General features: G+C 43.6%; 1 protein-coding gene across 1 annotated transcript in view; it reads left to right on the top strand.

Annotated features, from left to right (window-relative positions):
* The first annotated feature begins 6,445 nt into the window (after positions 1-6,445).
* The window catches only part of LOC120999367 (zinc finger protein 615-like), a 44,626-nt gene continuing 36,476 nt past the window's right edge, over positions 6,446-14,595 (top strand). The window contains exons 1-2 of the mRNA XM_040430236.1: positions 6,446-6,473; positions 6,557-6,680. Coding sequence (XP_040286170.1) covers positions 6,596-6,680 — 85 coding nt within the window. The 5' untranslated portion in view covers positions 6,446-6,473; positions 6,557-6,595. The remainder of the gene's footprint in view (positions 6,474-6,556; positions 6,681-14,595) is intronic.

Here is a 14,595-nt window from a genome sequence, read left to right on the forward strand (position 1 = left end):
CAGTTATAAGGAAGATATGTAAATGTTAGTGGCTCTAGGACCTTTGATGATGTCACTGTCATGTGATCAGCTACAGTGGAGTGATGTAAAATGTTAGTGGCTGTAGGACCTTTGATGATGTCACAGTCATGTGATCAGTTATAAGGAAGAGATGTAAATGTTAGTAGCTGTAGGACCTTTGATGATGTCACAGTCATGTGATCAGTTACAGTGGAGGGATGTGACTATTAGTGGCTGTAGGAGCTTTGATGATGTCACAGTCATGTGACCAGTCGGTTGGACACCATCATTGCAGGACTGTACTTTAGGTATGTATTTAGAAGAGACACATTGTTTACATGGGACTGTGTATTGAAGGGGTGGAGCTATGTTGTTTACATAGGACTGTATGTTGGTGAGATTTTGAGACTCCAGTTACAGTTAGTGATGGGACGTCCGGCTCTTTCCATTCTGCGATCACGAAGTGTCTAGTTTTTGCTATGTTTTAGTTAAAGGGGTTCTGCACTTTGTTTAAACTGATGATCTATCCTCTGGATAGATAGTCAGCGTCTGATCGGCGCAGGTCCGACACCCGGGACCCCCGACGATCAGCTGTTTGACAAGGCAGCGGCGCTCCAGTAGCACCGCGGCCTTCTCACAATTTACCGCCGGCCCACTGACGTCACGACTTGTATCCACTGGCCTGAGCGCGGCTAAGCTCTGTTCACTTGAATGGAGCTTAGCCCCGCCCAGGCCAGTTGATACTAGTCGTAAAGTCAGTGGGCCGGCGGTAAACAGCGAGAAGGCCGCGGCGCTACTGGAGCGCCGTTGCCTTCTCAAACAGCTGATCGTCGGGGGTCCCGGGTGTCGGACCCCCGCCGATCAGATGCTGATGATCTATCCAGAGGATAGATCATCAGTTAAAACAAAGTGCAGAACCCCTTTAAGTTAAAAAAAAAAGCAAAAATTGCACTCCCATATTCTGCATAACTTTTGTATTTTTTGTAGGGTGAGTTTTACCTTTTATTGGTATAACTTGTACATACGGCTTTATAGTCATTTTTTAATTCAACATTTTAATGGGAGGTGGAGGTGACCAAAGAAACGATCGTTCTGGTAATCAGCCTTCACAGTTAATGACAAATAACAGGATTTTTTTCATTGTTGATGAATGTTTTTTTTATACAGGAAAATATATTGTTTTTAAAACATAATTTCTTACCATTTTTTGTGATTTTTGATCGCTTCTACTATACATTGTAATGCTTCTGTATTACAGCATATAGGGATTTTACTTCTATTCTGTGACACCTCCAGGGGCAGGGAGTAGTAGAAACAATAAGATGGCAGGCCCTGGGGTCTTCAGTAGGCCTCTGGCTGCCATGACAACTAATCGGCACCTCACAATTGCATCAAGGGAGACCCAATCAGGGGGCAGAGTGAGGACCCTATCTGCTCTAATGTCATGGGCTCTATTAACTGCAGCATCTGAGGGGTTAAATGACTGGGATTGAAGTTGTCTCTGATCTCAGCATTACATTCTAGGATATGCCACCAGTTTGTGATTAGTGGGGGCTTAACCTCTGGGATACCCTCAAGATCCCGAATACTGAATTGGCTGCAGCATTAAAATCAATCACTTGTGCTGCTAAAAGTCTCTGAGGAGCCCTGATTTTAACTTTAATGACCAGGTCTGAAAGGGGTATTCCGGTTGTTTCAAGTTATACCCTATCTAAGGAGTAGGACCCCCGCTGATCACGATCACGGGGGCCCCGTACCCCCTGTAGCCCCCCTGAAATGAACAAAGTGACCGGTCGGGCTTGCATGAGGCCGCTCCATCCATTTCTATAAAAATTCTGGAGATAGCCCAGGCATGTGTGACCGGCCACTCCGTTCATTTCAGGGGGGCTGCAGGAGGTACGGGACCCCCACTGATATAATAGTTATCTCCTATCCTGTGTATAGAGGATAACTTCTAACAACCGGAATTCCCCTTTAACACCTTTAAGGACCAGGCCATTTTTTGCAAATCTGACAAGTGTCACTTTATGTGGTGATAACTTTAAAACACTTTTACTTATCCAGGCCATTCAGAGATTGTTTTCTCGTCACATATTGTACTTCATGATAATGGTAAAATTGAGTAAAAAATTTTCATTTTTATTTATAAAAAAAAACAAATTTACAGTTTACAGAAACAACTGCTGTACGGGCACACGGCAGGGCGCAGAAGGAAAGGAACGCCATATGGTTTTTGGAAGGCAGATTTCACTGGAATAATTTTAAGCTGCCATGTCACATTTGAAGACCCCCTGATGCACCCCTAGAGTAGAAACTCCCCCAAAAATTACCTCATTTTGGAAACTACGGGATAAGGTGGCAGTTTTGTTGGTACTATTTTAGGGTACATATGATTTTTAATTTCCACTGTTTGTGAGGGAAGGTAACAAAGAAATCGCTGTTTTGGCACCCTTTTTATTTTTTGCTATTTACAGTGTTCACATAACAGGTTAGATCATGTGGTATTTTTATAGAGCAGGTTGTTACAGACGCGACAATACCAAATATGATACATAATAAAGCATTTTTTTTAAAAAAAAGATTTTTTTAGTGTTTCCATATTCTGAAAGCCATAGTTTTTTTTGGTTTTTTTTGTCGACTGTCTTATGTAGGGGCTAACTTTTTTCAGTATGAGATGACTGTTTGATTGGCACTATTTTAGGGTGCATATGACTTTTTGATCGTTTGGTATTACACTTTTTGTGATGTAAGGTGACAAAAAATGGCTTTTTTGACACACTTTTTAAAATAAATTTTTGACAGTGTCCACCTGAGGGGTTAGGTAATGTGATATTTTTATACAGCAGGTTCTTATGGACGCAACAATACCTAATATGTATACTTTTTTTAATTTAAGGTTTACACATAACAGCATTTTTTAAACAAAAAAAATCATGTTTTATTGTCTCCATATTCTGAAAGCTATAGTTTTTTTATTTTTTGGGCGACTGTCTTAGGTAGGGTATAATTTTTTGCGGGATGAGATGATGGTTTGATTGGCACTATTTTGGCGTGCGTATGACTTTTTGATCTCTTGGTATTACACTTTTTGTGATGTAAGGTGACAAAAAAATAGCTTTTTTTACACACTGTTTATTTTTTATTTTTTTACGGTGTTCACCTGAGGGGTTAGGTCAGGTGATATTTTTATAGAGCTGGTCGATACGGACGCAGCGATACCTAATATGTCTACTTTCCTTTTTTTCCCTATTTTTTACAAAAAAAATTACTTTATTTTGTAAAAAAGGACGCTTTTTTTTTAACTTGAAACTTTTAATTTTTTTTGTAAAACTTTAGTTTTTTTAAGTTTTTTTTCCACTTTATTATTTGTCCCACTCTGGGACTTCAACATTACAGGGTCTGATCCCTGTTTCAATGCAGCACAACACATCTGTATTGTGCTGTATTGAACTGTTAGGCCCCTTTCACACGGGCGAGTATTCCGCGCGGATGCGATGCGTGAGGTGAACGCATTGCACCCGCACTGAATACCGACCCATTCATTTCTATGGGGCTGTTCACATGAGCGGTGATTTTCACGCATCACTTATGCGTTGCGTGAAAATCGCAGCATGCTCTATATTCTGCGGTGCGATTTTCACGCATGGTTGCTAGGTGACAGTCTATTCACTGTATTATTTTCCCTTATAACATGGTTATAAGGGAAAATAATAGCATTCTGAATACAGAATGCTTAGTAGGTGATCAATTGAGGGTTAAAAAAATAAATAAAAATTAACTCACCTTCTCCTCTTGTTCGCGTAGTTCCCGGTCTCTTCTTTACTTCTCAAAAGATGAACTATCGGCTAGGACCTGTGGTGACGTCAGATCACATGCTCCAATCACATGGTCCATCACCACGGTGATGTACCATGTGATTGGAGCATGTGATCTGACGTCACCAAAGGTCCTTTAGCCCACAGCTCATCATTAAAGAAGTAAAGAAGAGACTGGGAACCACGCGAACAAGCGGAGAAGGTGAGTTAATTTATTTAATTTTTTTTTAACCCTCAATTGATCACCTACTAAGCATTCTGTATTCAGAATGCTATTATTTTCCCTTATAACCATGTTATAAGGGAAAATAATAACATCTACAGAACACCGATCCCAAGCCCAAACTTCTGTGAAGAAGTTCGGGTTTGGGTACCAAACATACGTGATTTTTCTCACGCGAGTGCAAAACGCATTACAATGTTTTGCACTCGCGCGGAAAAATCGGGGGTGTTCCCGCAACGCACCCGCACATTTTCCCGCAACGCCCGTGTGAAAGAGGCCTTAGGCTTTTTTCACACGAGCGTGTCCGGATGCTTTGCGGCAAACCCGCGCGAGTAGGTACACAATTTCAGTCAGTTTTGACTGCGATTGCATTCCGTTGTTCAGTTTTTATCGCGCGGGTGCAATGCGTTTTGCACTCGCGTGATAAAAAACTGAATGTGGTACCCAGACCCGAACTTCTTCACAGAAGTTCAGGTTTGGGTTCAAGGTTGTGTAGATTGTATTATTTTCCCTTATAACATGGTTCTAAGGGAAAATAATAGCATTCTGATTACAGAATGCATAGTACAATAGGGCTGGAGGGGTTAAAAAAATAAATAAAAAAAATTAACTCACCTTAATCCACTTGTTCGCGCAGCCTGGCATCTCTTCTGTCTTCATCTGTGAGGAATAGGACCTTTGATGTCACTGCGTTCATCACCTGGTCCATCACATGGTCCATCACATGATCCATCACCATGGTGATGGATCATGTGACGGACCATGTGATATCCGCAGTGACGTCACCACAGGTCCTTTTCCTGTGTACAGCAAAGATGAAGACAGAAGGAGATGCCGGCTGCGCGAGCAAGTGGATTAAGGTGAGTTAAATTATTCAAATTTTTTTTTTTTAACCCCTCCAGCGCTGTTTTACTTTGCATTCTGTATTCAGAATGCTATTATTTTCCCTTATAACCATGTTATAAGGGAAAATAATAATGATCGGGTCCCCATCCAGATTGTCTCCTAGCAACCGTGCGTGAAAATCGCACCGCATCCACACTTGCTTGCGGATGCTTGCGATTTTCACGCAGCCCCATTCACTTCTATGGGGCCTGCGTTGCGTGAAAAACGCACAAAATAGAGCTTGCTGTGATTTTCACGCAACGCACAAGTGATACGTGAAAATCACCGCTCATGTGCACAGCCCCATAGAAATTAATGGGTCGGTATTCAGTGCGGGTGCAATGCGTTCAACTGACGCATTGCACCCGCGCGGAAAACTCGCCCATGTGAAAGTGGCCTTAGTGTCTTACACTGTAAGACGCTAACAGTTGCCTAGGAGATCCAGCTTGGGGGCTGGGCCTCTTAGGCCTTCATACATGCTGGGCCCCAAGCCTTGGAATGGCTTGGGGCTGCCATGGCAACCATCGAGTCCCCGCCAAAGCCTCGCAGGGACCCGATGGATGAAGTGAGGAAGCGCAAACCTCCCATATGCCATGGCCAGCGCTGACCGTGGCATATGAGGGGTTAATCCACCGGCATTGGCGTTATCACCGATGCTGGTGGATGCATCTCTGCTGCTGATCGCGGCACCGCACGCGGGGGGGGGGGAAGGACCGCAGGACGAGAATGCTCGTCCTGGGGCACTAAGTACCGGCCCTTTAGGATGTGCATTCTCGTCCTGGGTCCTTAAAGGGAACCTGTCACCTCCCAAAACCATCCCAAGCCGCCAGCAGTACCTGCGTGTAGCCCGCAGTGTGTTTCTGATGATGCCTTTCTTCCTGAAGGCAGATGCAGCAAAAGTACTGAAAACGTTCTTTTATCCAGATCGGGAGTGGAATCAGCTACTCCTGCTAACGTCTTGGGAGGATTAAGACATTTCTTCAAGGATAATGAAAAGTAGGGGTTATAGTAGACTGGAAGATTATGTCCTCAAGTCATTTCCATTGTATGGTATCAGTAGTCCTTTATAATGATCAGTTCCCTCCTAAAATTGATTCTGCTCTTTATCCTCCATATTTCCTTCCGGTTTCTTAGGTTCAGGACTCTCTTCTTTTTAAAGACCATGGTCCTTTCCATCAATGACCCACCAAGGATGGAGAAGGACAGAGACCACATGGCTGCAAGGATATTAGACCTCACCCTGGAGATCATCTCCTTGATAACTGGAGAGGTGAGAGTCTCACATGACGTCACTCTTATCTCTAGTAATAAACCAGAGAAATGACTAGAAAGGTGAAGGACTCTTAGAATCTCTGTAGTGATCGGCGTCTCCCCATACACAGGATTACACAGTAGTGAAGAAGTCGTCTGGTGAGTGTGTGACACCCCGTGTGTCAGGAGGATGGAGCAGGACCCAGAGCCCCAGCACCGAGCCTCCACCTCATTCCCTGATACATGAGCAGAAGATCCTAGAACTTACCACCAGGATCACTGAGCTGCTGAGCGGAGAGGTGAGCGCTGCTGGGAATGCTGGGACATTATACAATAACGCCAAGGGAGGTGTCTGGTAATGACTGTGTCCTTGTGTTGTCAGGTTCCTATAAGGTGTCAGGATGTCGCTGTCTATTTCTCCATGGAGGAGTGGGAGTATTTAGAAGAACACAAGGATCTGTACAAGGACGTCATGATGGAGAATCCCCAGTCCCTCACGTCACCGGGTAAGAGGAGACCTTCCATGACTGTAGAGGAGAGAACAGTCCTGAGAGTCAGATTCCTCCATCATCTGATCATCACATATAGACAATGTATTCAGTCACTGTGTGTGTTTCCTATAGGATAATGAAGACGGTTCAACATCCGGAGAACATAATAAAACTTCAGGCTTTATGATATATCCAAATAAGATCCAACACAGACACAATCGCCTGTGTATTTCAGGCCAAATATGGGGCCCTTAGTCCCATCATATACATACATGTAATAGTATAAAACAAGATTGTAGCCAGTGGCAATTTCCCAACAAAGTCATGTGGTAGACATAGGTGCACAAGGTGCTACACAGAGGACCACATGTTGTGCAGAAGTATATACAGGTACCACCCCGAGCTGCCATGTGACCTCTATAAGCAATGAACTAAACACAGATGTGCACTGTATGGATCAGATAACAGTATAACAAATGGAAAGTGAGATACAGTAATACACTGAACAGACATATAAATACATAAGGCGTCATTCATCATAGCTCTATGCCAGTTTTTAGTGCAGAAAAGTCCCACAATTTATTGCAGTTGCAAAATTTTTTAATTTTTGTCTTTTTCTGACACTCTTTGTCACTTGTCCTTGAGCAGGAGGAGGCAGGCCGTGGGTGTGACCTCCGCGGTGCAACTGATTTAACAACACGTACACCAGAAATCTAGTGCAGAGTCTGGCTTGAGTAGTTTTCAGTTCTGGCATATGGAGAGCAAAAGATGTGCAAATTTATTGAGAGGAGTGCGTGCGAAACACCGATCTTTAGTAAATGACCCCCATAGTGTATCAGTACGGAATAAATAGATGCGGCAGTAGATAACTCTGGATTGAACCTCGTCTTCGATTGAGACCATGAGGAATGGGAGTAATTAAAACAAACATCCAGAATTTCACACAATTAAATAATTTTCGTCTGTAGACCCCTTCACACGTCGAGGAGCTCATTGTTTCGATTCCCTGAATGGAAAAGGACGAAACGTCCCCATCACTAACCCCTTAAGAACCCGCTACGCGCTGGTGGACGTGACTTAAGGACCAGTGCCGTACATGTACAGCGGGCTGATCGGGCGGGTGCAGGAGCTGCGCCCGCCAGATCAGCGGCACGGACCCAGCAGTCACTGACAGCCGTGCCCCTGCTGCATACGCCAGCATCGGTGAAAACACAGATGCCGGCGTGTTAGTCCCTTGTATGCCGCGGTCAAAGCTGACCACTGCATGCAGAGGGTTCGCGGAGGGTATGGGTGCCCTCTGCTTCCCCATCGGGTCCCCATGCTGCAGTGGCGAGGACCCGATGGCAGAAAAGGCAAGCCCTATGCCTTCCATAGGCATCGGGGGCTTGCCTCCTACGAAAGCCTTTGAGATCGAGCCCCTTAGGCTGGTTCTCACAGGCAGGTTGTCAGCATAAAAGCTGACAGCCAATGCATTACAATACAGATTGTATTGTAATGCATTGCAGAGGGGAACAGACCCCAGAAGTCCCAGAGTGGGACAAAAAAAAAAAATGTTAAAAAAATAAAGGGGTTTTCAAGTAAAAAAAAAAAAAAGGCCCTAAATAAAACATATAAAATTGTAAAGAAAAAATACATATTGGGTATTTCCGCGTCCGTAACGACCAGCTTTACAAAAATATCACATGATCCACCCCCTCACCTGAACGCCGTGGAAAAAAAAAAACCTGTGCTAAAACAATAATTTTCTTGTCACCTTACATCACAAAAATTGCAACACTAAGCGCCCCCCAAAATAGTACCAATCAAACCGTCACCTCATCCCTCAAAAAATGAGCCCCTACATAAAATAATTGGGCAAAAATTAAAAAAACTATGGCTCTCATAATATAGAGACACTAAAAGATGATTTGTTTGTTTCAAAAATGCTGTTATTGTGTAAAACTTAAATAAAATTAAAAAAAAGTAGACATATTTGGTATTGCTGCGTCCGTAAGAACCTGCTGTATAAAAATATCACATGAACTAACCCCTCAGATGAACACCGTAAAAAAATAAAAACTGTGTAAAAAAAAGGCATTTTTTGTCACCTTACATCACAAAAGTGTAATACAAAGCGATCAAAAAGTCTTACGCAACCCAAAATGGTACCAATCAAACCGTCATCTCATCCTGCAAAAAATGAGACCCTTCATAAGACAGTCACCCAAAAAAAACAATGGCTTTCAGAATATGAAGACACTAAATAAATCATTTTTTTCAAAAATGCTTTATTATGTAAAACTGAAACAAACAACCAAAAAAAGTAGTCATATTTGGTATTGTCGCGTCCGTAACAACCTGCGCTATAAAAATACCACATGATCTAACCTGTCAGATGAAAATTGTAATAAAACAAAACTAAAAACAGTGCCAAAACAGCTATTTTTGTTACCTTGCCTCACAAAAAGTGTAATATAGAGCAACCAAAAATCATATGTACCCTAAAATAGTACCAACAAAACTGCCACCTTATCCTTAATGTAGTTTCCAAAATGGGCTCACTTTTTTGTAGTTTCTACTCTAGGGGTGCATCAGGGGTCTTCAAATGTGACATGTCAACTTAAAATTATCCCAGTGAAATCTGCCCTCCAAAAACCATATGGCGTTCCTTTCCTTCTGCACCCTGCCGTGTGTCCGTACAGCAGTTTACGATCACATATGGGGTGTTTCTGTAAACTACAGAATCAGGGCCATAAATAATGAGTTTTGTTTGGCTGTTAACCCTTGCTTTGTTACTGGAAAAAATGGATTAAAATGGAAAATCTGCCAAAAAAGTGAAATTCTGAAATTTCATCTACTGCGTATAAGATGACTGGGCGCATAAGACGACCCCTAACTTTTCCATTTAAAATATAGGGTTTTGGCTATATTCGCCGTATAAGACTACCCCTGCCTGCCCAGCCCTCCCTGTCTCCAAGACGATCTTCTCCAGTCCAGGGAACTGACCATGGCAGCCAGGGCTTCAGTAGCATCCTGGCTGCCATGGTAACCTATCTTTTTCTTTTCCCATTCCCAGTTTCCCACATAGGAACTACTAGGAAGTGGGAAAAGATGGTGGGTCCATTGCCATGGGGGATCTGTGGATGGCACTGTTATGGAGGGGATCTGTGGATGGCACTGTTATGGAGGGGATCTGTGGATGGCACTGTTATGGAGGGGATCTGTGGATGGCACTGTTATGGAGGGGATCTGTGGATGGCATTGTTATGGAGGGGATCTGTGGATGGCACTGTTATGGAGGGGATCTGTGGATGGCACTGTTATGGAGGGGATCTGTGGATGGCACTGTTATGGGGGGGGAATCTGTGGATGGCACTGTTATGGGGAGGGGGATCAGTGGATGGCACTGTTATGGGGAGGGGGATCAGTGGATGGCACTGTTTTTGGAGGGGATCTGTGGGTGGCACTGTTATTGGGGTGGTATCTGTGGATGGCACTGTTATGGGGAGGGGATCAGTGGATGGCACTGTTATGGGGAGGGGGATCAGTGGATGGCACTGTTTTTGAAGGGGATCTGTGGATAGCACTGTTATTGGGGGGGGGGGGGGGTCTGTAGATGGCACTGTTATGGGGAGGGGGATCAGTGGATGGCACTGTTATGGGAGGGGGATCAGTGGATGTCACTGTTATGGGGAGGGGATCTGTGGATGGCACTGTTATGGGGAGGGGGATCAGTGGATTACACTGCTATGGGGGGGATCTATGGATGACACTATATAGCATCTTATGCTATATGTGTCATCCACAGATCCCCCTCCCTATAACAGTGCCATCCACAGATCCCCCTCCCTATAACAGTGCCATCCACAGATCCCCCTCCCTATAACAGTGCCATCCACAGATCCCCCTCCCTATAACAGTGCCATCCACAGATCCCCCTCCCCGCCGCTCACAGGAGTATACATTTATAAACTGTAATCCGTATCCTGCAGTAACTTTAACTTTAAATCAGCGCTTATCTCTTTACTACCTTATACTCAGCTCCGGTAACAGGCAGTGCGGGCGGCAGCGCTCACTCACTGACGTCACGTGCATGCACCGCCTAGTGGGAGGAGCAGGCGCGTGACGTCAGTGAGTGAGCGCCACCCGCACTGCCTGTTACCGGAGCTGAGTGTAAGGTAGTAAAGAGATGAGCGCTGATTTAAAGTTAAAGTTACTGCAGGATACCGATCACAGTTTATAAATGTATACTCCTGTGAGCGGCGGGGCCGGTGTAGAGTAGCACAGCAGAGTCAGAGCGGAGAGCGCTGTGACTTGTATTGCGGCCAGAGCCAGCCCTGTATATTCTAACCCCCAGGCAAGCGTCCCCGTCACCATGGGAACGCCTGGGGGTTAGAATATACCATCGGATCTGAGTTTACACCTTATACCCTGCGTATAAGATGACCCCCGACTTTTGAAAAGAATTTCTAGTGTTAGAAAGTCGTCTTATACGCCGGAAAATACGGTACATTTTCATCTACTCCTTTAATTTTTGTGGAACACCTAAAAGGTTAACAACGTTTGTAAAATCAGTTTTTAATGCCTTGAGGGGTGTAGTTTCTAAAATGGGGCCATTTATGGGTGGTTTCTACTATGTAAGCCCCACAAAGTGACTTCAGACCTGAACTGGTCCTTAAAATTTGTTTTTTGGAAATTTTCTTAAACATTTTAAGATTTGCTTCTAAACTTCTAAGCCTTCTAACGTCCCAAAAAAATTAAATGTCATTTACAAAATGATCCAAACATGAAGTAGACATATGGTAAATGTAAAGTGATAACTATTTTAGGAGGTATCACTATCTGTTTTAAAAGCAGAGAAATTGAAACTTTGAAAATTGCAAATATTGGTAAATAAAAACGAAATATTTTGACTCAAATTTACCACTGTCATGAAGTACAATATGTGATAAGAAAACATCACCACGTAAAGTGACACATGTCAGATTTGCAAAAAATGGCCTGGTCCTTAAGGTGAAAAATGGCAGGGTCCGGAAGGGGTTAAATATGCAGATACTACAGTGACATCTTTCTCCTTCTGTAATGAGAACATCAGAACTCCTTGTTGTCCTTCCTACATATTGCAGGTTGCTTGCTGAGTCGGTGATTAGCTCCATGACCACGGAGGTGTAGGGAACCTGTCACAATGAACATGGTGTCTGGGCTGCAGGCAGCAGGTTTTACAGTCGTGGCCAAAAGTTTTGAGAATGACACAAATATTAGTTTTCACAAAGTTTGCTGCTAAACTGCTTTTAGATCTTTGTTTCAGTTGTTTCTGTGATGTAGTGAAATATAATTACACGCACTTCATACGTTTCAAAGGCTGTTTTCGACAATTACATGACATTTATACAAAGAGTCAGTATTTGCAGTGTTGGCCCTTCTTTTTCAGGACCTCTGCAATCCGACTGGGCATGCTCTCAATCAACTTCTGGGCCAATTCCTGACTGATAGCAATCCATTCTTTCATAATTACTTCTTGGAGTTTGACAGAATTAGTGGGTTTTTGTTTGTCCACCCGCCTCTTGAGGATTGACCACAAGTTCTCAATGGGATTAAGATCTGGGGAGTTTCCAGGCCATGGACCCAAAATGTCAACGTTTTGGTCCCCGAGCCACTTAGTTATCACTTTTGCCTTATGGCACGGTGCTCCATCGTGCTGGAAAATGCATTGTTCTTCACCAAACTGTTGTTGGATTGTTGGAAGAAGTTGCTGTTGGAGGGTGTTTTGGTACCATTCTTTATTCATGGCTGTGTTTTTGGGCAAAATTGTGAGTGAGCCCACTCCCTTGGATGAGAAGCAACCCCACACATGAATGGTCTCAGGATGCTTTACTGTTGGCATGACACAGGACTGATGGTAGTGCTCACCTTTTCTTCTCCGGACAAGCCTTTTTCCAGATGCCCCAAACAATCGGAAAGAGGCTTCATCGGAGAATATGACTTTGCCCCAGTCCTCAGCAGTCCATTCACCATACTTTGTGCAGAAGATCAATCTGTCCCTGATGTTTTTTTTGGAGAGAAGTGGCTTCTTTGCTGCCCTTCTTGACACCAGGCCATCTTCCAAAAGTCTTGGCCTCACTGTGCGTGCAGATGCGCTCACACCTGCCTGCTGCCATTCCTGAGCAAGCTCTGCACTGGTGGCACTCCGATCCCGCAGCTGTATCCTCTTTAGGAGACGATCCTGGCGCTTGCTGGACTTTCTTGTACGCCCTGAAGCCTTCTTAACAAGAATTGAACCTCTTTCCTTGAAGTTCTTGATGATCCTATAAATTGTTGATTGAGGGGCAATCTTAGTAGCCACAATATCCTTGCCTGTGAAGCCATTTTTATGCAACGCAATGATGGCTGCACGCATTTCTTTGCAGGTCACCATGGTTAACAATGGAAGAACAATGATTTCAAGCATCACCCTCCTTTTAACATGTCAAGTCTGCCATTTTAACCCAATCAGCCTGACATAATGATCTCCAGCCTTGTGCTCGTCAACATTCTCACCTGAGTAAACAAGACGATTAGTGAAATGATCTCAGCAGGTCCTTTAATGACAGCAATGAAATGCAGTGAAAAGGTTTTTTTGGGATTAAGTAAATTTTCATGGCAAAGAAGGACTATGCAATTCATCTGATCACTCTTCATAACATTCTGGAGTATATGCAAATTGCTATTATAAAAACTTAAGCAGCAACTTTTCCAATTTCCAATATTTATGTAATTCTCAAAACTTTTGGCCATGACTGTAGAGCAGGAGGAGCTGAGCAGATTGATATATAGTTTTATGGGAAAAGATTCAGTAACACTTGTAACTTATTCATTTTATATCTTTGCTATCTCTATATACACAGTCATAGATGGAAGGCTGTCAATCACTGATAGGACCGCCTCCTGGACTTCAAAGCCCAAAAAGAGCTGTCAATCACTGATAGGACCGCCTCCTGGACTTCAAAGCCCAAAAAGAGCACAGATATAAAATTAATAAGTTACAAGTGTTACTGAATCTTCTTCCCCCCCATCCCCCATAAAGCTATATATCAATCTGCTCAGCTCCTCCTGCTCTATAACCTGCTGCCTGCAGCTCAGACACCATGTTCATTGTGACAGGTTGCCTTTAATGTATTCTTTTCTTTCTTTGGCCATAGCTTTACCGAGAATGTAGAAATGCAGCACAATTTATTATAACTTGTATTTTGTATTTTTGTACTTGTATTTTATTTCTGAGCTCAGTGGCAAAATGAGTGGACAGCCTTCCCTGTATAAGTGTGTACATATAGATGGGACCTTTTAGATGGCTACTGAGCTCAGAAAGAGCAGAGATTTTAATAAATAAGATAGTATATAAGTTATACAGAAACTTTTCCCGTAAAACTACACTAATGAAAAATATAAAAAGAACACCTGGAAAACTTAATGTGATTGAGCTGAGATTGACAGAAGTATAAACTTCTAGTGGTGCTTGGTCACTGATCACACAAGGTGGAGTCCCATGTTGGGTTCTGTTGCAGGGTGTATGTTGAGGCAGGTTCACATTACAATACTGGGTGACAACTACCTTGGCTGTGATACAGGCGGCCACTCGGGCATGATAGCGGTCATACAGATGCTGGATATCCTCTTGTGGTCATTCCAAGCTCTCTCAACTTGGAGCCGTAGTTCAGTCAGAAGGCCGTGCAGAACCTGCTTTCATCAATGAACGCTATTGTTTGTCAGTCATGCCTCCAATGGGCTCTTACACCACCGGTGCTGGAGCTCTTAGCGACCAAGAGAGGTCAGTAGTAAACATGCGAGTGGAGTGCGGGTGGCAATGCAGACCTGCTTCAAGTGGATGGTTTCCTATGGTCCGGACAGTGACTGGAGAGACTACTGCAGAACCAATTTCTGAGGCCCTGGTGTCCTTTGAGGTACAGCAGCACTA

This window comes from Bufo bufo, chromosome 4, assembly GCF_905171765.1.
Source record: "Bufo bufo chromosome 4, aBufBuf1.1, whole genome shotgun sequence".
In the NCBI taxonomy this organism is placed as follows: Eukaryota; Metazoa; Chordata; class Amphibia; order Anura; family Bufonidae; genus Bufo; species Bufo bufo.